A 26,081-nucleotide genomic window follows, 5' to 3' on the forward strand; every position below is an offset into this window, starting at 1 on the left:
GTAACATGTGGCCTATGGTGAAAGATTTTTTAAAACTAGTTTTTTTTTTTTTTTTCATAAATATGACAAAACAAGCTTTGAACCTTTTGCCTACAATTTTTAAAAAAGCTAACCAGAAAATGCTCAATGATAATCAGAAAATCTTGTGGACTGTTCAAAAGCAGACTGGATTAAGATTTTGTTGGGAAAAAATGGACACAAACACAGAAATAAAGCCTGCATTTGTCAAAATATATGTTATGAGTTTGTTCATTTGATTATAACCAATTTACTATTTCAACAAAAATTACTGAATCATGGAAATATTTGACAAGGAGCTTGGTTCAGTAGGCTGGGAGTGAAAAAAATTTAAAACAATGTATTATTTCAGATGTTGTCATGGCACAGCTCAGAGGCAAATACAGCTTTTCTATCATACTACATCAAGTGAAAGTCTTGTTTTAGCTGTGCCTTCTTGCTTCAGCTCTTATAGTGTAAATAAGAGTCCTTTTCACAGTCTATTTAGTGCCATGTTTTCTGCATTTTTTTCATATTTTGTTAGTGAGTCTTCTGTTTAAAACAGCGCCGAAGCACAGTGCTGAAGCACTGTCTAGCGTTCTCAAGTGCAAAAAGTTTATGATGTCCCTTACGGGGACAGTAAGTTTCATTCAGGTATGAGTAATAGCACTGTTAGCTGTGAGTGCAATGTTAATGAATCAACTATATATATTAAATGAAGTGTCTTCAAATAGAAACCCATAAAACAAGGTTATGTATTTATTGGTTGACGAAAATGTTGTGACCAGAGGCTTGCAGGAACCTATCCTCCCACTAGGAACAAAGGTTCCACTAGGTCCTACTAGGAGCAATGGTTCACTATTAGCTAATTCGGTGTTCCCAGTGACTTTACAGAATATAACTACTATGAATAACAAAAATAGACTGCATGTAGAAATAAAATATAAAATGACAGGAAGAAAACAGAAATATACTGTTCTAAGGTATATATTACATTATAAAGTGGTATGATATTGTTTGAAGATACTCTGATAAGATGCATATTATATAAACTAGAGCAGGGATTTGCAAACATTTTCTGCAAAAGGACAAACAATAGTATTTTAGGCTTGGTGGGCCATATGGGTCTCTGTCACAGCTACTCAACTCTGCTGCTGCAGAATGAAAGCAGCCACAGACAAGATACAAAGGATTGAGCACCTTGGGTTCCAATAAAACTCTATTGACAACAGGTGGTGGGCCAGATTTGGACTATGGATATAGATTGCTGACCCTTGACCCCTGCATTGGAGGAACTGATGGAAAAAAAAAAAAAAACCACTGTAAAGAGTATAATTAACCAGCAGTGGAGGTACTATGGAATTATATAACGTAATTCAAAAGGCAGAAAAGGACCTAAGACAGAAGGGACAAATAGAAAACAGCTAAACAATCTATTTAAACACGTTTTCTATATGGATAACAGTATTAAATAGAAATGGTCTAAACACTTAAAAAGCAGAAGTTGACAGAGTGAATCTAAAAAGCATACCCAACTATTAATACATACAAGCTACAAAAATCCTACTTTACATAGGAAAACAGAGAGGTCATAAGTAAAGCATGTGAAAAGATACCACAATGCAAATACTAATTTTTTATGAAAAGAATGATTAACACCAAGTATTAGTCCCTCACTTAAGATGATTTGACATACAAGTTTTTGACTTTACAATGGTGCAAAATGGATACACGTGCAGGGAGCTCCTCAACTTACAATGGGATAAACTCACAGCAGATTGAAAATATCATAAATCAGAATACACTTTCAACTTAATATTTTCAACTTGCCATGGGTTTATCAGGACATAACCCCATTGTAAGCCAAGGAGCATCTGTAAGCTTCAGAGCAAGATTTTGAAAAATTACATTGAAAAAGGGATCAATATATCAAAGGCTGTAAAAGTCCCAAATGTGTTTGCAAATAAGAGAGCTTCAAAAAATCCAAGAAAAAAACTGATAAAACTGAAAGGAGAAACAGACATATCTACAATTATAGTTGGGAGATTTCAACAGTCCTTTCTCAAGAAAAGATAGAGAAAGTAGAAAGAAGCCAATAAAGATACAGAAGATTTGAACACTATCGACTCATTGACCCAACTGACATTTATAGAAAACTGCACTCAACAAGACTAGAAAACACTAGAGAATGGGGAGAGTTCCTCTTGAGGAAAAATGATTCCCCTGCAAGAGTCATTGGAAAATTCAGTTTACTGCAATAAAATTCAGTTTACTATATCGATTTTATGCTGCTATATCCACAATCAATAACTATTTTATATTTGTAAAAAATTTACACTGAATTATCCTTTTTAAGCTATATCCTATTTCCTTGACGTCACGCTAGTTACTCACAGATCAAGATTTTTACGCTAGTTCTCCAAGAATTTTACCCACTGACCCTCTCCTCACATTTATATTAATGAAGTAACACTGATTCTAGAATAATCCTGCAGAAAATTGGTAAGCCTCTAGAAGTAAATCAATTAGCTCAATTTAGGCATTACACCACATATACATATTTCAAAATAACATATTGTACTTAATAAATATATACAATTTTTTCTCAATTAAAAAACTGTGCGAAAAATCAGTAAATGAAATTTCCAAAGATTGAAAACTACATCATAGAGACTCATCAAAACACTGGTTATGAGTTTCTATGGTTTCAAATAAAAAGGGAACATTATATTTAAGTTACAAATATGTATTTAAGTTTAAATATTATCTTTAAATAAAAAAATTACAATCTAGTTGCAAAAGTATTTGAAAAAAACTCTTTAAACGATAATGAAAGGGAAACTAAAAGCAAAGATACGGAAGGATACAAGGTTCTACAGGTCTACAGAAGTAAAGTTATTCTTACTTAGGAATAACTTAAGCCACATTTACAAGTCATTGTTAAAACAAAGGCAGCATAGGTCATTTTCACAAACTGTATAACATTTTTTGGATTGGTAACTACTTTACATCAGAAGATAATGAATGATAGACTATAAAAAGCATAAAGAATTGAAACAAAAGATGAAGAGCCTCAATTCCCAGAGAGAGATGATTTTTGCAAATAGAAAGTTTACAATTTGTTTGAAACAAATCTGAAACATGCTTGAAAATCCAGTAAAATCTACTAAAAATAAAATATAACCAATTCATACAACCCATATGAACTGTTTTGATAACACAGAAAACACACCTCATCCATCAAATCGAGATTATTAAAGATATTTAGCTAAAGTTCCTTAAGAAAATGGCACGGTACAGGGAAGGAGGGCGAATGAGAAAAAACATAAAACCACCCTGAATTTTCAAATATTTTGTCGTATATTCAAAATTAATTTACCTATTTTTTAAAAAGACAGAGAGCGAGCATGGTCCTCTATTAAATGGCAGTTTAGGAAGATTCTGAACGTCCTGAAAAATAATCAAGATCTAAAGAGAAGGAAATGGATAAAAAAAAGAGAGGCCAGAACACACGGTACCTAGAGATAACAAGGTATGGACATGGGACTCAGCAGCTAGCTACTGAGTCCCGGGGGCCTTGTACCCTCTACCTCCTGTTTTCTCTGAAAACAAATGAGATTTCTTACGCCGCCTTGACTCTATACAGATTTTCCTGCTCTTAAGAGACAAACAGAAGAGTGATACTTCAAAGCTAGAATAAATGTATTTTATTTTATGTTTTCAGACAGAGTCTCACTCTGTCACCGTGCCAGGCTGGAGTGCAGTGGCACTATCTCAGCTCACTGCAACCTCCGCCGCCCGCCCCACTCCCCACGATTCTCCCGTCTCAGCCTCATGAGTAGCTGGGATTACAGGTGCCTGCCACCACCTGTAAAGACCGGGTTTAGTAGAGACGGGGTTTCAACATGGTGGCCAGGTTGGTCTCGAACTCCTGGCCTCAGGTGATCTGCCTGCCTCAGCCTCCCAATGTGCTGGGATTACAGGCATGAGCCACTGCATCCAGCCAAATAAATGTATTTAAAATCTGGGATATATGTTCCAATTAGCTAGACTCTGAAATTTCAGACTTTAGCCTCAGAGGCCATTAGAACTCTTCCAAAAATGCACAGAATAAACTATTCATGGATCAGTATTTCTTAACTCACTGGTACATGTATAATTTATAGAAAAGCATCAGTAACAATATTATTTACTACTGACAACAGCATGTACAGTACCTTTTGATAAACAATGGAGCACACAAGATCCTTGACAGCAGACAAAGACAGTTCCTGGGCTTCAATGGTAACACTCTCCCGTGTGAGGCCAATCTGCAGTAGAAATGAAACTGTATGCACTGAGCCTCTGGAGTTGGTGAGTGATGGTGCACTGAAGCTTCCATTAGAGAGTCGGGCAGAGAGTCCTGTCTTAGGACTTGAACACGGAGAAGCAGTTGGAAGCACAGCAGGAATAGCTGCAGGTAAGACAGACTTCTGGGCTGATGGAGGGGAATTATTTGCAGACATCTGCCTTTCTTTAATCTTTTAAAATAGTTGTCAATTCTTATAGTTGTCGATTCTTTTTCAATGGTTATGAAGAAGTGTTTAAAATAACAGCAGTAAAGAAAATGACTGCACTTTTGGATTTAGTTGAAAACTTCTTTATTTCCTCTTTTAAGCCACTCAGGCCAATACTTATAAGTTTTATCAAGGAGTTGAATGCCCAACAGGTCCTATTTCTCTAAATATCAGTCCCATCAAAAAACAGTCTTGTCTGTAGGAAGACAACCAGGGATTTGTATAGGATTTAACATCACTGAGCTATCCTCAACAGGATAGAGCTGACGTAGCTTATTTACGAATCTATTTTCCTTTCAGTCTGTTCTTGTCTCTTTAATTTCAGGAAATACATATTGAATAAAAGTTTTTCTGTCAAGATGAAATCCTCTTCGTTTAAAAAACAGTAAGTGTTTTGGATTAATCTATTCAGTAATTTTCCTTTGGTTTACTAATTTGATAGGATACCTTCTCAAATGTCCACACCTTAAATCACCTTCTCAAATGTCCACACCTTAAATCACCTTCTCAAATGTCCTCATTTTCATCTGGGGGTATGAACTTTTCTATGATGAAGTACAAAGCTTTTTAAAATAGTATAGGCATATTTCATTAGATGAATGGGTCCATTGAGAAAAGTTGATGCTTTCTGATATACAGTCAGCCTGGAAGGAAATTTTTTAAAGGTTTTTAACACTTTATATTCATTTGACATTAATTTAAAAATAAGAATATGACTTTTTTAAATGATAATTTTTGGTCATATGCTTATAATTCACTAATAAATCCTAATGGGTAGCAATTTTTTAGCTAGTTAGCAAAGACTTTTTTTTACTACAGGTATAATTTCAGGGAGAGGCTCAAAAAAATATCCTTGGCACTCTACACTGATACCTAAAACTTAAACATTAAACATTTTTTTAAATCTACTTTATTTTTAATCAATGAAGACCACTTTTATTTTACAATTACATGACTGAGTTATATCAAAAACAGAAGTGACAAAAAAGAGTAAAACTGACGTTTTCATAGACATACAATACATACCACCCCACCACACAAAAGATGTACAATACTTTCCTAATATAAGAGTATTCTTTTTTATATTTAAATACTAATTCTGCCAAAATATGACTCTTGACTTCCTTTGTTGAAAAATTCCTTTCAGAAGACTAAGGAAGCAGGAGGGGAGATACTGAACAGTTAAATGATCAACAAGTGTGAAAGCTGACATACTTATCACAGAACATAAGAGAAAGGGATCTCACCATAAAAGATTTCTCCTATCCAGGTCCTAACTAGGCCCAACAATGCTTAGCTTACAAGATCAGACAAGATCAGGCACATCTGGGGTGGTGTGGCTGTAGACCACAAAGCATTTCTAACAGTAAGAAAGAGAACAGTAGGTATAGTTAAATATTTATCATAATTTTTAGGAAAGCACAGGTCAAAAAGTTAAAAAAAAAAAAAAGGTATGGCCCCCCCCCACCCACCACATGTCTTAGGCATGAAACAGCTCATAATTGATGGCTCCTTCTAAGTTCCATTTATATACCCATAAATAATTTCAATGAAGAAAAACAGTAAAGCATCCAGTGTGGCTGCAGAGTAACTCTCTGCCGAGTAGTTAATGGGTTAAATTAGGACGAATATGACAGAAGGACAAAAGCACACAACTATAGTATTAGGAATGGGAAAGCTCAGGAAAAAACTGAGACTTAAAAAAAAAAACTGAAGACAAAAGCTTTTATAGCTACTTTCAAGTAAATTATTATTCCATCTTATACAATGTACAACACTTGATAGTTTATAAATGTTTCACATACTTTACCTCATAACTCTTTGAAAGTTGACAGGGTAAAAATCATTTTTGTAGACAAGAAAATTGAAGCACAAGGCGATAATGCAACTTGCCCAGCAGCACATGGCTATTAATAAATAGGTGGAGCAGGAATTAGAAGCCAGGTTTCATACTTTCTTACCCAGTGCTGTCTCCACAGTAACACACTATTTCTCAAAGAGAACAAGGAACTAAGAATCACTGCTCAGAGGATGTTGCTAAGGTTGAGAAATCACACAGAAAGACAGACTGCTCAACTTGTATTTTGCTTATCTTCTCCACAGTTTTAAACTAAAACGGCAGAAAGGCACTGAGAACTGAAACCTGAGACAAATGACTAAGACTATAACAACTTTACGTGAATTTGAGTCTCTAGGTCCAGATGCAATCCATTCCATACTACTAAAGCAATTCACAAATGTAATCACAAAGCTGACTCCTATAATCTTGGAGAAAGAGCTCAAAAAGACAGATATAATCATGGCCTGGAGATTTGCAGAGAGGTTTCAAGTTCTGGTGGCTGGAGAAGCAGGAAAGCAAATTTCAGAAATTACAAATATAAAAAATAATGAAGCAAATGGTTTGTGAATAACTGGAGAAGAATATAATGATCACTAGAAGTCAACCACATTTACATCTTGGAAAATAATGACTATTAAGTCTTCTTAGCTGGAAAAAAATAATAGCTTACATTTATTAAGCTCTTACTATCTGTCAGACTGTTCTAAGCACTTTACACATATTACCTCATTTAATCCTCACAGCAACCCATTACATGGTTGAGAAAACAGAGATTTAGAGATTAAAGTACTTGCCCAAGACCACACAATTAGCAAAGCCAGAAAAAAAAGATAGTTTATTCTGACAAAAATAGTATCCAAGATGATTGTCCCTGCTATCTTTGTAAGTATGTTACTGGACTGTGGGCTGGACATTAGTGCAGTTAAGTTTGTTGCTCTATGTCAGCTTAGATGAGGAAAGTCTTTATGGCACTGCCTTGAAACGCTGTCCTCAGCCTTATATATTTACGAGATAATAAAGGCATAAAGCATATGCTCATAAAATCCTCAGGTTGAAGAAATCTGGGAGAAATAAACTAAAATTAAACTGAAATTTAAAGGTAAGTGTAAAGCTTTGCATTTAGTTTCCCCAAAATGTGCAATACAGAAATGGGGAAATGCTTACTCGGAAGCAGTTTATATGAGAGGTGTTTATCAATGCAAAAGATTAATTCAAACTGCTAATGGGTGACTAAAAGAGCTAATGCAAAGCTAATGCCCTAGGTCACTGAGAACACATCAGCATCCTTCTGTTTACTCCTTGTTACTTAGCCTACATCACTATTACGTTTATATCTATGGTCAACATTTTCAGAGCCATACTGATTTTTTTTTTTAAAAAATCATGCATGTAAAGGTAAAAAGAATGTCATGTGTTAAAAATGTGCTTAACAAAACCAAATAGAATAAGTGGTTTTCAAATACTTGAATAAGTGTTAATAGGAGAATTGATTTTATTCAGTATCACTGCAGAGGGTAGACGAAAAAGGAAGATGACAGCACTTCTTACTTAACCTCACAGGTTGTAAGGATTGAGTTACAGGGTACAAACTGTCTGTAACAACACCTGGCTAACAGTAAGCGCTCAGTAAGTTTTAGTAATTTTCATAGCAATTAGTTGAAGGAATTAACAACTAAGCCTTTACTTTATGCTAAACACATAAAGCGAGATATGACACTTCATTAAATCCTTGCAACAACTCTAGGAGATTTAACTCTATTTTCCAGAAAAGAAACCAGAATTTTAGAGAAGTTGTTGCTTGCCTGTAACTATATAGCTAGTAAGCGATAGAAATGAGATTCAGACTAGTTTCCCTGACTCCAAAGCCCAAGTTCTTTCTACTACTTTATTCCATATCCGACAACCTAACAATGGAACAGGTTGTCTCACGAGGTAATGAGCTCCATAACATATCTGACTTAAGGAGTTTTTATAAGCTGAACTATCACAATAGAGTAGTAAAATATCTATGAATAAAACTATATGCAAGTTAATGACTTTTTTTTTTTTTTTTTGGAGACACAGACTTGCTCTGCTGCCTAGGCTGGAGTACCATCTTGACACTGACTGCAGTCTCCGCCTCCCAGGTTCAAGCAATTCTTGTGCCTCAGCCACCCCAGAAGCTGGGATTACAGGTGCACACCACCATACCTGGCTCATTTTTGGATTTTTAGTAAAGACGGGGTTTCATCATGTTGGCCAGGCTGGTCTCGAACTCCTGACCTCAAGTGATCTGCCCATCTCAGCCTCCCAAAGTGTTGGGATTACAGGCATGAGCCACTCACCCGGCCCAAATTAACTACTACTACTTTGATGAAATGTCTTCCCACTAAATATCATTTTATTATATCCAGTAATATTAGCCAAATAACAGTGTTTAATACAACTAATTTATCAGAACTAATTATAACTATTCATAATAAACACTACATATAAAAATGATTTTTAAAAGTCTCAGCATTAACACAAATAGAAGAAACCTAGGAGTTGTCAGATTTCTGCCCACTCATTCCATCTGTTTTCCCTCTCCTGGTTTGATTTATGAACCCCAGATTTATTCTGGAAGATACAATAAGATGTGGGGTGCAAAATATTAAGACTATTAAATCTAATAACTGTAACTTACATGAACCCTTGATATGTTGCTTAATTTTGTCTTTATGCTTCAATTAGAAAACTGAAAGAGTAGTACATCTTATTAATTTACAAACTATATACCAATTACATATGCTTGTTTCTAACAGGGGTACGAGGCTCTAAATAATACCGTCTAGTTGGCAAGCATTTCTAATAGGTTTATTTGGAACATGTCAAATATTCTTTTGGAGAGCTGTCACATATCCCATTCAAACGAGCTTACATAATCCGTTATCATTGTTAATGGAATCAAAAGATAGTATATTAACGGCATCTTGAACCCAGTCTGTTGTATTATTACAGACAAGGTGAAACAAAGGCCCTGGAGGTGAGAGGACTTACTTGAGGATTATCTCATGGTAATATCACAAGTTTATCTACTTCCTCTCCCTCTCCTTCCCTTTCCCCCATGCACACATTATCTCATTTTTAACACTCTAATTAGGAGAAGCTCTAACAGCAGTATTTCCATTTAACAAATACTTAATTGAGTACTTACTATTTACCAGACTGTTATGAGAGACACTGGAGTTACGTAGCAGCAACCAAAACAGACATGGCCACTGCTCTCTCCAAAATTCAAAGTGTGATGTGAGACACAGACACAACATTCATACAAACAGCTGAGTAACTATAAACTGCAAGAAGTGATATGGCAGAGTATACTAAGGGGACCCAATTCTAGCTGGGATCTCAGGAAAGGTACCTTTAAGGAAATATTTAAGCTGAGATCTCTGGACAAGCCAAGAGTCAACGAAGCAAAGAGACAGACAAAAGGATTCCAGGAAGGCAGAACGCTTGTAGTTATTAAATTCTTCAAAAAGAAGCTCATTATTTAGTGTAGCCAGCATTCGTTTTGTACAATACTCAGTAAATGCTAAAGTGAAGAGACAAAATGCTCTTCCTATTTGCAATAACAATATTTATTATAACATGACTTCCTTCCAGTAAAGAGTTTTCCAAGTTCAACTTAGTTTTGTGTACTAGAAATGCTAATGACGTGGAAGGTTGTGTCCACACCGCTTGACATGTATTAATATAAGTATTCTTCTACCACGTAAAAGTATGTGGCCTTTTTCAATGCAATTCTGACCAGCGTCCTAAAGTCCATGTCCATGTTTTGACAATAGGTTTGACTTTGCTTAATAATTGTTCTTGCTTTTATACTGTATGTCGTATTTAAAAACTCAAGGATCTATGTCGTCGGTTTTTAAAAAAATCATATTTTGTAGCAATCCCGACAGTGATTTACATATTTTCAAAAATACCAATTACTTTAGATTAACATACTTTTCCTCCTAAGAGCTCACCATTTGCTAAATTGTTTCCTCTAAAACTCTGCTCATCTGGACACAGTGACAGTTGAATCTCAGTCTTTCCACTGTCAGAGAGTACTGAGAGAGCACACCATATCTGCTCTGCTCAGGAACTGAAAAGTTTATCCAGTAATAAGATTATGGACTGCCAGTCTGGCAATGCAATATGAATCTGTGTTGAGCTTGATAGATGTTCATCTCTGCACCAGTAGTAGCTAAGAAATCTGATTGGCTAACAGCCAATGAGCAATTTCTCACATACTGCCACAATAAACTAACCACAGAAGTGGAAAAAACTTTTTTCCTACATTAAAATGAAAATATCTTATAAGCACATTATCTCGAGTTTTTCCTGCGAGGGCTACTCAAAGAGATACACACACACACGCACACACACACACAGCAAGTTCGATTTGAATTACATAATCAGGGAGACTCAAAGTACAATCACCACAGAAGATTGTGAATTATAAGCAGCATTATATAAAATTAAAACTTGTACTAGCAAATAATTTCTCTATATATCAAGCTCTGTACAAGTTGTTTCTTTTAAAAATGAACAATTAACTCCACTATAGTAGGTATTTTCACCTCTGGAGTCTTTTAAAAAATGAGAACAAAATGTCCCTTAAGAAAACTGCACTTAAATGACCACCTATTCATATTTTTCTGTATGTGGTGTTTTCAATTCGTAACTTTAAAAATGTAATATCAGAAAGTTTTATTTATTAAGTTCTGTGTGTGGGGCAGTGTTTAAATCCACTAACAGAAAGAAATTTCTATTTTAAAGTGGCTATCTGATGAAAGGCCACATACTTTTAAAAAAATGAAACTTAAAATTTTCTCTAAAAGACCCCACATTATCTAGGATGCTTAAAAAATTAGTTTTAAGATACGCGTCAACATTCTTAAAATGAAATGCTATATGCTAAATTACAGAACCTGAGTCACCCTGAAATGTGAAATGCCATATACTAAATTACAGAACCGAGGACGGAACCTGGCTTGTCAAGGAGTACTCCAAGCTCATGTGCTCAGGCCCACTACAACCGTATTACTACCTACTGAAGCAAAACCTTCCACGGTTTCTGCTTGACACGTTTCAAATCCTACTTTTAGAAAATCTTCTAACTTCTTGGCTGAATGTCCATGCTTGATCTCAATTCGGAATCTAACAGGGAAGGAGGTAAAGGGTTCCTTGATAGAGGAAAAACTGGCCTAGATCTCAGTCGGGGGAATGTTATAGACGCCTTCTGAAGCAAAGCTAAGGAAAATCAAAATCGCTAAAAATCTAAGAACCGCGACATTAAGTAGAAGGGTAAAAAGAAAGTTTCAGAGGAATAAAATAACATTTTCTAGCGTACAAATTAACGCATTTAAAAGTTCTTGTTCCATTTGTGGCTACGTCTCATAAAAGCTGTGTCGCACCAAGTAGTAGTTCAGGGTGTAACTTATCCTTCCTAATCAAAGATGACACCGATAGTCTTATTTCCTGTGGGGATGGGTGTGGTTGAAGACACAGTTACGTCCAAGCCATCAATCTGTGTGTGTGGAAAACTCTGCAGGTCGCGCATACACTTGTCGCTTGAATTATGTGTGCATGCAGACGGCAAGGCCTATGCCTCTGACCGCGTTCACCTGAAATAAAACACCCAACCGGCAACACAGTAGTATATGTGGTTATTTTCATTGCTCAAAGAAACAGTCGCACTCCTCCGTGTTTCATCTTAAGGAAAACCTCCCAGGAGGCAGCAACTCGGAACAACGCTGCAACTCGCAAATCCAAACGCAGTAGGGATACTGGGGCGGGGGGCTTACATTCTCCAAGCACCATTTACTCACCCCTTTGAGACGACCACAACGCAAAGTGAGGAAATGAAACGAAAAAGCTCTTCCAAAATTCGGCACTCCGAGTTCCGCGGGTCTGGCTTCGGGAACTAGTTTGGGAAACCCGGGAACGGATCGCCTCCGCGGGGCCGGGCGCGGTGGTCGCCAGCGGAGTGCGAACCTAAGTTGGCCTCCTCGCGGACACCGGAACTTGGCCCCCGCTGGCGGCTGCGGCGGCGCCCCCGCTCCCCCTCAGCCGCCCACCTCCCTCCGCGCGGTCCCCCAACTTCCCGCCCAGCGCAGCTGACGCCGCCCAGCCGGGCGCGGGGTCCGAGTGCTGCCGCCGCCGCCGCGTGCGGTTGGCGGGGGGAGTTGAGGGGTGGGGGAGGGGCAGCCGCTGCCTCAGCCCGACGGGCCGGGAGAACAAAGCGGCGGCAGCGGCGGCGCGAACTTTTTCGGTGTCTGTTCAGCGCTGCCCGAGGCGACTACTTACGGTAGCAGGCTCGGCCCGTCGTGAGAAACTCTGCGCCTGCCAGCGTTTGAGTCCCGGACGAGGCGCCAGCGAGGCTTCACGCGCCCCGCAGGATCCCGCCCGCCGCCGGCGCCCCTTCCTCCCTGCCTCCCTCCCCGTCCCGTCCTGAGGCCGGAGGGCGGGGGGCCGGGGCGCGCGGGGGACGGGGGCGCGCGGCCGGCGCGGGGCCTGCCGGGAGCTGTAGTTCCTCGGCCGGCGCCCGCCGGGTGGTGGCCGCGGCGGGAGGTCGCGGCTGTCTCTTTTCCGCGAAGGGGCGGCGGGAGCGCCGGGTACAGTCGGGCTAACTCCACACCTTCGAGTTCTGGGCGTCTCTGTGAGCGCGGGGGCACGGGGCAGGGGCGCCGCGGGAGATGCGAGCGTGTCTTTCTGTCAGTTACACGCGGTACTTGGTCCCGCTGTTGCCGACGGTACTGTCTTTTCCTCTGCTGCCGTGCACTCTGAGGGAGGCGGTGGCGACAATGGGCCAGAGGTGACAGTTGGAACGGGGGACTTGTAAGGCGTCCAGAGCAGAGAGCGGCTTCCACCCTGAGATGTCACAGCCCTCCCGCATGCTCCTCCCTGCTGCCTGCCCCCGGGGTGGCAGCCGACACCGCAGCTCGGCGCCCAAACCTGCACGTCCCGAGCTCGACGTTCCGACTGCAGGGGTTTTCCCGGTGCTTGGTGTTTCCTCCCCATCGGCCTTTAAACGTGTATATGACCCTACCACCAAAGTGCAGTGCAGTCCAGAATCACCAAACCTAGGCTTTCACGTGTCTGGAAATACAATGTTAACATTTGTTTTGCTCCAAAACAAAGTGTGACCGTGTCGGGTGAGTGGGGCGGGGGTGGGAGTCAGCAGCATAGAGGGAAAATACACTGTGCATAAATTTTCGATGTCTTATGTGAGAGAAAGGCCTGAGAAGCTGACAGCCATTGTCACAGAAGCCACATGATTCTCCTTATGTCAACATTTTATCCCGAAAGTACTTAAATATATTGCAACAATCAGAGGGACTACAATCAAAAGGGCAGTTTTCTTTCTTCTCTCTTTTTCTTTCTTTTTCCCTTTCTCTCTTTCTTCTTTCTTTCTAGAAAAGGTTTTACTCTGTCATTCAGGCTGAAGTGCAGTGTCACTATCATAGCTCACTGCAGCCTGAAACTGCTGGGCTCAAATGATTCCCCTGCCTCAGCCTCCCAAGCAGCTGGGACTACAGGCGTGCGCCACCACGCCCCACTAACTTTTAAGTTATTGTAGAGACGGGGTCTCTTGCTGTGTTACCCAGGCTGGTCTTCTGACCTCAAGAGATCCGCCCGCGTCGGCCCCCCAAAGCGTTGGGATGACAGGCGTGAGCCACCATGCCCAGCCAAGAGGGAAGTTTTCAAGATCAGAAAGAAAAATAAACATAAGTGAGCCCCTACTTTTGATACAAAATCATCACTCTTAATGGATGTCCTTGGATTTAAAGTTAAGAAATGAAAATATTAAGATAATTTATATTAAACATAAGGCAGGTAAGATTGTGTAAAACCTTGATTATTTAAAAAGCTATTTTAAAAAATATTTCTGAAACATTCTCAGGAATTGGAAGTTGCTAAATGTCTTACATCCAGCAGTATCTAATTCAGTCTTATTATACTTTTGTTGTTAGAGTCCTATTCAGCTATTCTTTTACTTTAAAATTGAAAGTAGATTTACTCAAGTTTACCTTCTTTTTAAAGAACTCTCTTGCTTAACTTTGCCCTTTTCTTCCTTTCACTTCCCAACAGATGTTTTAGTCCAGCCCCAAATTTTGCCTCTCAGCAAGATTCCCAGGACCTCATTGGAGCAGTTTACAGCCAGTCTTATCTCACTATTAACTTCCATTTTCTGCTGTAGTACTTAAAGAGACAGAAGTTACTCTTCCTAGAAGTAACTTTTCCAGACGATTCAAACTGCTGTTGTACAGAGATTTAAGTATTTGTGGGCATGTGTGAAAATAGAGATATATAATATATATTTTTTATTTTATTTCCACTGTTCTGCTTCTCTTTTTAAAAATAAAACGGTCTCCTCCACTTTGGGTAAATCTTTCAGCACATTTGATCAAAGAACTATCTTTGTATCTAATTTTTTGCTTAACATGTACTACAGTTTCCTCAAGGTGTTCCATTCCTGTTCTGAGAGCATTACGGAGATAAAGATTGGATTTAATAAGTAAGGGTATTACCATGGGAAATGTTTTAATCCTTGAGAGAAAATATAATCTGAATGCTCAAAATGGAAAGGATTTTTCTTCTTGGTGATGTTTTATGAAAAATGAGCTTACAAAATTGCTCTTCTATGGCTGCAGTTGCAGACCTTGTCCTGCATTATTGGGTTCCTTGTACTTAATGACACAACATAGCCATTCAAATATGTTACCTCATGCAAGCAAAGAAAGTCAACACTCTTGTGACTTGAGATAACAGAGGCGTCTGATTTAGAAACCTAAATGCAGGGGGAAAAAATGGTCTGCCCGCCGCAGTCTCCCAAAGTGCTGGGATTACAGGCATGAGCCACTGTGCCTGACCCTTATTTTTATTTATTCATCATCTAGCACAGTGCTCAATAAATGTTGATTAAATCAGTGAATTTTTTCATTAGGGAAATTGATGACAATTTCCAGCTAGAGGAAATTGTCATCATTTTAAAACTTCAGCTGGTTTTAATTTATAGAATGTGGTCACTGGAAAATTATTTTGTGTTTGTGTCTCTTTCCATGACCTTGAAACAGCTGAAAAATTCGAAAAAGCGTTTGGGTGTCAATATAGAGTTAGTAAAATAGTTATGGGAGAAAATGCTTTAGGCTCTATTTCTTTATCAGCAGAGACGTACATGATGATATAGTTCTCAAAATGTCCTTTCTCAGTTTCCACTGCCATTATCCTAGTCCATATCTCACATCTGGATTACCACAACAGACTTTTAGTTGGTCTCCTAGACTAGCTCAAACTGTTACATCCTTGGAACTGTCTTATCTGATTTGAAAGCTATCAATAATTGTTCTGTGTTCTGATAGCCCTTGAGAGATAATTCTCATGTGGCTCAGCAATTTTATTGTGGATTGAGTGTTTATCAGATCCTCCTGGGATCCCTATCTGCACTTCCCTTTTCTGAACTTGAAGAAGACCAGATCTTTTATTTATTTATTTATTAGTAGAGACGGGGTTTCACTATGTTGTCCAGGCTGGTCTCCAACTCCTGTCCTCAAGTGATCCACCAGCCTCAGTCTCCCAAAGTGCTGGGATTACAGGCATGAGCCACTGCATCCGGCCATTATTTTTATTTATTCATCATTTAGCACAGTGCTCAATAAATGTTAATTAAATCAGTGAATTTTTTCAATATGTCTTGATGATAGTAGTTAGGCTAGTAGTCCTAAAGTACCACATGATAAACTCTGCAATTGTTCCCTATCACCTACCTTACCACGTCCAAATTCTTCTGCTTGGGTATAAAGGTTATTAATAGTATCTATTGTTTGTTGAACACCAGCTCTGGGCCAGGCACATTCATTCATTTTTATGTAACTTTCTCTATTCCATATAACTCCTCCCTTTCCTTTATTTGCACTTATATTTAGCTTTATATAATTTTACACTTGGTTATATTACTATGTTCATATATCTGCATATATATTTCCTATATTTCCAGTCTTAGTGCATAGTGCCACCATCTATTTAGTCATTCAAGATGCAAACTACTTGGTCAGCCTAAACTCCTTTCCCTTGTTCTCCAGATCTAATTGGTGATCAAGTCCCATCAATTTGATACCATCATGTTTCTTGAATGGTATCTGTAAATATATATCTGTGTATATATTTACAACATAGTATATAATCAAAGAGAAATGTAATAAGGATGGCTTGACTAAAAAGATTAGGAAAATCTGGTAACTAAAGGGAGTGGTTACTGCATATGTTTCACCCAGGATTTCATATGCGGTTTTTAAAAGTGTATATTCAGGCCAGGCGTGGTGGCTCAGGCCTGTAATTCCAGCACTTTGGGAGGCCAAGGTGGGCAGATCACTTGAGGTCAGGAGTTCGAGACCAGCCTAGCCAACATGGCAAACCCTGTCTCTACTAAAAATACAAAAAAAAAAAAAAAAAAAAAAAAAATCTGGACGTGGTGGCATGCGCCTGTAATCCCAGCTACTCTGGAGTCTGAGGTGGGAGGATCAGGAGGATCGCTTGAACCCGGGAGGCAGAGGTTGCAGTGAGCTAAGATTGTGCCACTAGGTGACAGAGCGAGACCCTGTTGCAAAAACAAAAATGAATATTCAGATAATTTGCAGTAAAAAACCAATTACTTTAACCACTTCCAATAATGTCTATCTTTGTGACTGCAAAATAAGTTTCTCCAGGAAAGAGTAGGTAATACATAAATGTGCTCATCGATTTTAAAATGGAATTAACATTCAATTCCCTTGAGTTATGGATTTATTGCTTTTATTCTAGATCTTATTCAACTGAGTAGTAATTTTAGAGTTCTCTTTTATACAAAAATTAGTTGGATGCGGGCTGGGCACGGTGGCTCACGCCTGTAATCCCAGCACTTTGGGAGGCCAAGGCGGGCGGATCACCTGAGGTCAGGATTTCGAGACCAGCCTGGCCAACATGACGAAACCCTGTCTCTACTAAAAGTACAAAAAATTAGCGGGGCATGGTGGCGAGTGCCTGTAATGCCAGCTACTCAGAAGGCTGAGGCAGAAGAATCACTTAAACCCTGGAGGCAGAGGTTGCAGTGAGCAGAGATTGCGCCATTGCACTCCAGCCTGGGCAACAAGAGTGGGACACCGTCTCAAAAAAAAAAAACAAAACAAAACAAAACCAAAAACAAACAAACAAACAAACACACATTAGCTGGATGCGGTAGCACACTCCTGTAGTCCCAGCTACTCGGGATACTGAGATAGGAGAATCGCTTGAATCCAGGAGGCAGAGGTTGCAGTGAGCTGAGATCATGCCACTGCACTCCAGCCTGGGCAACAGAGCGAGACCCTTTCTCAAACAACAACAACAACAAAAACAAAGAAACAAACTCTTAAAATACTGTAAATTGGTTATAACATGTTTAAAAAGCCAACGGAGGAAGAGAACAAAGATGCTACAGACCTGAATAGGAAGGGAGTATTAAAGTTAATTATCCAGCCAGGCGTGGCAGCTCATGCCTGGAATCCCCAGGACTCTGGGAATCGGAAGTGGGCGAATCACTTGAGCCCAGGAGTCTTGGGCCTAGGAGTTCGAGACCAGCCTGGCCAACATGGTGAAACCCCGTCTCTACTAGAAATACAAAGATTAGCCGGGCATGGTGGCCGGCGCCTGTAATCCCAGCTACTCAGGAGGCTGAGGCGGGAGAATCGCTTGAATTGGGGAGGCGGAGGTTGCAGTGAGCTGGGATCGTGCCTCTACACTCCAGCCTGGGCAACAGAGGGAGACCCTGTCTCAAAAAGAAAAAAAAAAAAAAAAATCCTACCAGGACTGACCAAAACAGAGGAGTTGGGACTCCCTTCCTGGAGTGTGGAAATTACACCAGCCCAGAGGAACCAGTTAGAAGAAAAGGGTTGGGATGTGATTTCAAAGACAGAGTACAATCTGGGCTCTGCCATTTAGTAGTTTTGAGCTACTTAATCTCACTAAGAATCGATTCCCTTACATGTAAAATGAGGGGGGAATAATTACCTCAGTGTTGTTGTGAGAAATAAATAAATAAATGTAATGTATTATGCACATAATGTCATCTACCTTGTTATACACCGGGATTCCACCATTTAACAAGCTGTGTGACCAGGGGCAAATTAGCCTCTATGTGCTTCAGTCTGTTCATCATCAGTTAACTGTGATGACAATAATTCTTCCTCCATGAATTATTGTAAGGATTAAATGAGATAATACATGAAAAACACTTTTTAAAAAGCCTGGCACACAGACAATGGTCAATAAGGGTTAAGTATTAATATTGTTATTCATGCTGAAGAATTTGAGCTTTTCACATCTCTGTATCTCCTCCTGTCATTTGCAGCACAGAGAAAGAAAAGTTGCTAAGCTTGATTCTATGGAGGGATATTTAGAAAGATAATAAAGAACAGAAAAGCAACGGGAACTTCTATGGTCATAGTATGAGTTCCTTTTTACATCTTCAAAGGAAGGTCTTACTGCACAGGTCCTCAAGTGACCAGAAGCTATCACTGTGACATTTTCTGTACTAACAGCTTGAAGTATTTTATAGAGGGGGTAAAATCACTAAATAGATTTTTATTTGTTTATTTTTAATGTAGTTAGAATATAATGACCTGAACATTTCACTATAATTTGTACCTTTATCATGACACCTCAAATTTCAAAACCTTAAGTATTTTCAGAAAGAATTCTTTTTTTTTTTTTTTTTTTTTTTGAGATGGAGTCTCGCTCTGTCGCCCAGGCTGGAGTGCAGTGGCCAGATCTCGGCTCACTACAAGCTCCGCCTCCCAGGTTTACGCCATTCTCCTGCCTCCGCCTCTGGAGTAGCTGGGACTACAGGCGCCCGCCACCTCCCCCGGCTAGTTTTTTGTATTTTTTAGTAGAGACGGGGTTTCACCGTGTTAGCCAGGATGGTCTTGATCTCCTGACCTCGTGATCCGCCCGTCTCGGCCTCCCAAAGTGCTGGGATTACAGGCTTGAGCCACCGCACCCGGCCTTCAGAAAGAATTCTGACCATATTACCCTAGATTTTAAACTGTTTCCTTTAATGTTCTTTAAATGATTATGGCTAATTTAGCTGAAAGCAAATTGATTTTAATTAGGTTGCTTGGTTTTTTTCCCTAGACTCCCTTTGAAATTTTATAGTTCTTGATGTGTTGATTCACTAAACATTTTTGAGAGACTACCATGTACAAGACATTTGATAGGATCTATAGGTAAAACATCTCCTGTTCTCAGGAGTCTGAAATTTATTAGCTAAGCTATTTGAAAATCTATAATATGGATAAGAGAGTTAAAAAAAAAAAAAGCAAGAAACAAAATAAAGGCTTAGAAGATGTCAGGGAAGTACAAGATATATCCCTGACCTGGGGAAGATTGAATGTATGGAAAAGGAGGATTTTTGCTGGGCCTGGAAGAAAGAATAGGATTAGGAAACATAGGGGAGAGGAGTGGGAGAAAAAATAAATTGGAAATTCTAGGTGGAAGCAATAGAGCAAGCAAAGGCACACAGATGTGAAGACATTGGGCATATTTGTGGACAAAATAGTTCAGTTGGGCTGAGCCATAGCATATGTATTTTTTCTCACACAATTGTTACAAATGGATATATAAATAAACTATAAAATTCACCTTTTATTTTATTATTTATTATTTTATTTTTTATAATTTTAATATGGAACACTTCACGAATTTGCATGTCATCCTTGCACAGGGGCCAGGCTAGTCTTCTCTATATCATTCCAATTTTAATATATGGGCTGTGGAAGTAAGCACTAAAATTCAGCCTTTAAAAGTGTAGAATTGACTGGGTTTTTAGTATATTCACAAAGTTATGCCACATCTCCACTATCTAATTTCAGAACATCTTCATCACCTCCAAAAAGAAATCTATTATCAGACACTCCCTGTTATTGCTATTAGTCTCAGAGTTGGCAGGCCCACCCAGTGGGTTCTGGCGGGAGCCCTCAGGCAAAGACTCCCAGATGCTTGCTGTTGGAAGCCCCTGAAAGGGCATGCATGGGAATGGTGAGTATGGAGGGATACTGGCAGGGCACCTAATGCATCTGCTACATAGGGCTTTGATGTCTGTCTTACAGATCTGCATCTCTATCTTTGATCTCTTTCTATAAGCACCTGAATGTCCCACAGAAAGACCACAAATTCAAACTGTCCCTAATTGAACTCATCTTTTCCTTGTAACCTGTTCCTCTTCCTATATTTCCAATCTTAGTGCATGGTACCACCGTCTATTTATCCAAGACAGAACCTACTAAGTCAGCCTAAACTCTTTTCCCTTGTTCTCCAGATCTAATTGGTGACCAAGTCCCATCAGTTTCATACCATCATGTTTCTTGTATGGTATCCCTTTTCTTCTTTTCCACTGCGACTGTCTTAGTTCAGGCCTTAACCAGCCCTCACCTGGTCCACTAAAAGGATGCTCTAAGGTTTCCTACCTCAAATATTCTCTTCTCTGTTAATTTTTTTTTTTTTTTTGGAGACGGAGTCTCGCTCTGTCGCCCAGGCTGGAGTGCAGTGGCCAGATCTCGGCTCACTGCAAGCTCCGCCTCCCGGGTTTACGCCATTCTCCTGGCTCCGCCTCCCGAGTAGCTGGGACTACAGGCGCCCGCCACCTCGCCCGGCTAGTTTTTTGTATTTTTTAGTAGAGACGGGGTTTCACCGTGTTAGCCAGGATGGTCTCGATCTCCTGACCTTGTGATCCGCCCGTCTCGGCCTCCCAAAGTGCTGGGATTACAGGCTTGAGCCACCGCGCCCGGCCCGATGTCATTTTCTCTAATTGAAGAATAGAATAAAAAAAAGACCGTTTTGCCTTAGAGTGGAATGAAGATGTACAATTCTCTTATGGCCCCTCCTTTTTGCTTATGAAATTTTCTCTTGGCCCCCTTTATAAAATTACTACTGTGCTTCTTTCTGATTGTAATACAGATCTAACATTGTTAGAAGGAAATTTTTTGGAGGACTAAACAAAGATATTATAAAAGGCAATTAATTTATTTTCCTTTCTCACAGATCTCTAAATTCAAACCTTAGTGTTCTGCATAATAGGCATGTGAGTTACTGAGTGAGAGCCATAAAAGATCAAGATTTGGGCAGTTAACAGAAGGGTCTTACTGACATTCTATGCTGAGTAATTTAAGCTTCTTTTTAAGGGAAATTTAGGTATACTCCTGGCCTGGTGCTACTAATCATGAGCTCTGTTGAAATGCTTTCCCAAACATTAAAATTGAAGATGGATTAGTTCATCTAATTTATTATAATCTGAACAATAGCGTATATGTGAACCATAGCGTTGAAAGGATTTTTTATGACTACAATCTGTACTAAGTATTACTAAAACGTTCAAAATACTTTGTGAATGTTTTCACATATAAAAACAAAACATAAATTCATTCTAAATTTAAGCAAAAATTAGATATTTATAGGAGCATATGTGGTTTTAGGGCCGAATTTGAGTTATGGTGTTATGTTGCAACTTTCTAACTATTATTATGGTTAATAGCTATGTGTGGCATAGCCAACTTGTTTTAAAAATAACTTGCTATTTTCTGTGAATCTGTGTCATTTTTATTTGCTTTATTAATGTTCTATTTTGGACCCTGTGGAAAGAGGTTTTAGAGCCTTTCTTCCTCTTACTTGACACTGACGGGCCTAACCTGAGTCTTAAAAGCAAACTTTTTGTTTGTTTGTTTGTTTGGTATGACTTGAAAATTACTCTTAGAATGATTGTTCTTTCATGAAAAGTCAGAAAGAGACTAATTAACAAGCACAATTAACACTGTAAGATTGACAGAAAGGATGCTTTTTCAGTTGTCTGATAACAGTCTGTGTAACCTGGTAGTAGGAAGATATCACAATTTCATATCTTTAAAACATGGATAAGTAGAATATAACACCGTAGAAAATCCACAAATGACCCCAAAGCAGAAGACAACCGAGTGCCTTCGTCTTGACTTTAGATTATATTAATTTACATTTTGGCTTTTAATTTTTTTGAAAAAAGTTTCCCTTTCCCTCTTCTACTAATAGATATGATATTAGATATATGATTAAAGGAGACAAAAATACAAAAATGAATATTGTGCTTAAAATCTACAAATAAAATACTTTCAGTGGTATCTGATTTTAACTTCAGTGAAAGCTTTCCTCAGCTTATTGAAAGTTAGATTTTAATAGCTACTTAAATTTTCTGCCCTGAAACTGTAAAAGCCTGTAGAGTAAAAGTGCACTGCCTGCAGCTGAATCAGCTTTGCATGGCTTTGAACAGATCACTTAACCTTGTACCTTAACTTTTTTATCATTAACAATGAGGATAATAATAATAATATCTCTAATCATACTTATTTATAGAATTAGGTCTTAAAAACGCATTATTGACACACTTAACATCTCTGATCATATTTTTAATTTACACCATAAACATTTAGTAACTCTGAAGGAAAAATTCTTGAACTAACAGCTTTTTACCTTTCATGTTCTATCATTAATGTGTTGCAGAAGGCCGGGTGCGGTGGCTCATACCTGTAATCTCAGCACTTTGGGAGGCCAAGGTGGGTGGATTGCTTGAGGTCAGGAGATCGAGATCAGCCTGGCTAACATGGTGAAACCCTGTCTCTACTAAAAATACAAAAATTAGCTCAGTGTGGTGTTGCACGCACACCTGTAGTCCCAGCTGCTCAAGAGGCTAAGGTGTGAGAATCACTTGAACCCTGGAGGCGGAGGTTGCACTGAGCCAAGATCGTGCCACTATGCTCCAGCCTGGGTGACAGAGCAAGAAACTGTCTCAAAAAAAAAAAAAAAAAATATATATATATATATATATATATGTATATATATTTGAAATTGGTGCTTTATCTTATTTGATCCCACAAGATGCAAAAAATTAAACATAGATGAAATTTTTTGAATAAAATGTCAACATGTATGCTTCTATAAATATAGAGACTTAAACACTATATGCATAGATACTTCCTGTAATAATCAGTTGTTTGTAACTTCACATCATAGTCAGTTTAGGTACTATGTAGATCAGTGCTGTCCATTCTGTGAGCTGTAAAGAATGAATTTTGTGTGTGAGTCTTTATCTTTTGCTGAGCTAGGTGTCAGAGCCCTGGCATTGGAAGGTAGTTGACTTGCGGATTGGTAAGAAGAATTTACTGACAACAGTATAGGTTTGAAAAGGAAAGTTTTACTAGATAGAAAGAACACTGCAGAAGAATGCAGCAGGGCACCTCAGCAAGGGAGGAATTGTGGTGGATTTTCCCTTAGGCGTGTTTATGAACCTTAACGCGGGAGTTTAATGGTAATTTGGACCCGATTAGCCACACAGGTAATGATAAATGATTAAATTTGTAGGCATTTTGGTGCCTTGATGTCAGCGAGGGTTGCATAATGAGTTTCAACATGCATACATTCTGGAGATGTATGGAAATTCTAGTTACTTATAAATTTTTGAGAAAGAAGCCTGGAACCAGATGCCCGCTTTAGATAACAGGGAAGTCTAATTACTTCTAAATTCCTCAGACAAGGAATTTTTTCCTCTGGATGGCTGGCTTGATGGTCACCAGGTGACCTTTACTCTCCTCATCTTTGATTCTACTTCCCATCTCCTTGAGTGCACTGAAATTTCTTGCTAGAGATTCATTTCTTTGGCTCTTGAACACTTTTGGTTTTCAGAGCTCTCAGAGAAATACTGATCAAAAGCATGATAAATTAGTAAAGGGATAAAAGGAATTTTGTTTGAGGAGCATAATTAGTGTTGGTGAAAGGAATCAGGGTTTATGGGGACTGTTCCTCTTTCCTTCTTTGAGAGGACACTGCATGTTATTTAATAGGACTGCGAAGTGAGAGGGCCAGACAACCAGAGGAGAGGAACTTTTTTTTCCTAGCTTTTATTGCCACCTTAACCCGACCTCTGATCTGGTGAAAGAAGTTGGGAATATTTACAGGAAATCTGGATTCCTGAGATTTCTAAGGAACACTACAAATCTGACTCTGGACTGCAGATGCAAATATTTTAATTTTTCACTCTGCTATTGAAAGAGGTGGTGGACAGATTCAAACAAGGATATAATGTAGGACTCTTTACATTCTCTGACTATTAAAGGAACAAAAGGCAGGGTGCTTCAGTACTAGACTTGCATAGGGGCCAAAAAGTGGTGGGAAAGTTGGGGGGGTTGAATTTAAGCGGCCTACTTCATAATTTGTCTAAGGCTGGGCCACTTTCCCAATCTTTTTGGCTGTTATCCTCAGGGCCTTATGAAATAACTACAATGCACCATGACTATTAATGTTATCTTTAATCTGATTATATGATTTTTGCTAATGTATTTCTCAAAGTGTGTGACTTAATGCAATGATTCTCAGCCCCGGCTGCACATTAGAATCACCTGGGGAGCTTTTAAGCAATCTGATGCCCAGACCACACACTAGGTTAATCATATCAGAATCTCTGGGGGTGGAAGCCAGACATCACCATTTTTTAAAAAAGGCTTTCTAGATAATTTCCATGTGTAGCTACAGTTGTAAGCATTGGTTTAATGTATTATCATCTGTCTCTCTCAAGTAGAATGGTTTTAACATAGTGATTCTCAAATGTTTTGGTCTCAGGACTCCTTGCATTAGTAACAGTAATTGAGGACCATAAACAGTTTCCATTTATGTGGAACACATCTATCAATATTTATTGCATTGAAAATTAGAACAGGCATTTTACAAATATTTAATTATGGATTTATTTTAAAAGAATAAAGTCATCGCATGTAAAGGAACACGTTTTATGAAAAAAATATATTTTCTAAAATAAAAAGAGTTTAGTGAGAAGATTGGCATTTAAAAAATCTCTTTAATTTCTGACTTTTTAGATGACAACTGGATTTCCATATTTGCTTATGCATTTCATCTGTTGTGATATATTATTTTGGTTAAGTACATGAAGAAAATTTGACCCCACACAGACATGTAGTAGGAAAAAGGAAGAGTATTTTAATAGCCTCTTCAGGTAATTGTGGATAATCTTCTTCTTTATTAAATCAAAACATAACAAATGATAGTGTCATAAAATTGACTTGAAATCTGCATCTAAATACATGTTTTTATTCCATTACATTAAAATCCACTGGGTGTCTCTTATACTTTGAATGGAACTTTTCTTTGTGATTGTGTAACATAGTGAATTGAGCATTTGGAAAATATTGCTTCACTGAGTTATGCAGATATTCCAAATGTTGAGCATTTCATTATATATAATAAATAATCACATTTGTTAAAATCACCAATTTTGTCACAAAAGTTATTACATATCAGGAAACTGTCAAGCTTATGGTAGCAGATACAAGTTATCCAAAACTCCAATTTTTGCTTGAAAGATCCAATTTTATCACTGGCAACAAACAGTGTCGGTTATTTTCCTTCAAGGCATAGGCGCACTTTATTTTCAAATGTCTGCCAAATATCCAAGTCTGAATAACCATAATTTATCAGTCATTATTCTTTCAATTAAATTGTAATTTCATGGAAAAAGTAGCCAGTTCACTATGCTTCTCTCTCTCTCTCTGTTTCTTTTTTTGAGACAGTCTCTCTGTCACCCAGGCTGGGGTGCAGTAGTGCGATCTCCGCTCACTGCAAACTTTGCCTCCCGGGTT

The 26,081-nt window shown here is 38.6% G+C and overlaps 1 protein-coding gene, 1 long non-coding RNA gene and 1 other non-coding gene across 3 annotated transcripts in view; 1 reads left to right on the forward strand and 2 right to left on the reverse strand.

The window, feature by feature from the left end:
* The window catches only part of PRKD3 (protein kinase D3), a 77,029-nt gene extending 64,255 nt beyond the window's left edge, over positions 1-12,774 (reverse strand). Inside the window, exons 1-2 of the mRNA XM_025354905.1 lie at positions 12,706-12,774; positions 4,215-5,197 (exon numbers count right to left, since the gene is read on the reverse strand). Of these exons, the coding sequence (XP_025210690.1) occupies positions 4,215-4,502 (288 nt within the window). The 5' untranslated portion in view covers positions 4,503-5,197; positions 12,706-12,774. The remainder of the gene's footprint in view (positions 1-4,214; positions 5,198-12,705) is intronic.
* A 351-nt stretch (positions 12,775-13,125) lies between these two features.
* Positions 13,126-14,811, forward strand: LOC112605402. Its single transcript, XR_003115407.1, has 2 exons — positions 13,126-13,553; positions 14,491-14,811. It is a non-coding gene; the product is annotated as an uncharacterized LOC112605402 (long non-coding RNA).
* Positions 14,812-20,089: 5,278 nt separating this feature from the next.
* Positions 20,090-20,196, reverse strand: LOC112605541. Its single transcript, XR_003115518.1, has one exon. It is a non-coding gene; the product is annotated as a U6 spliceosomal RNA (small nuclear RNA).
* Between the last annotated feature and the right edge of the window lie 5,885 nt (positions 20,197-26,081).

Source organism: Theropithecus gelada, chromosome 13 (assembly GCF_003255815.1).
Source record: "Theropithecus gelada isolate Dixy chromosome 13, Tgel_1.0, whole genome shotgun sequence".
NCBI classification, from domain to species: Eukaryota; Metazoa; Chordata; class Mammalia; order Primates; family Cercopithecidae; genus Theropithecus; species Theropithecus gelada.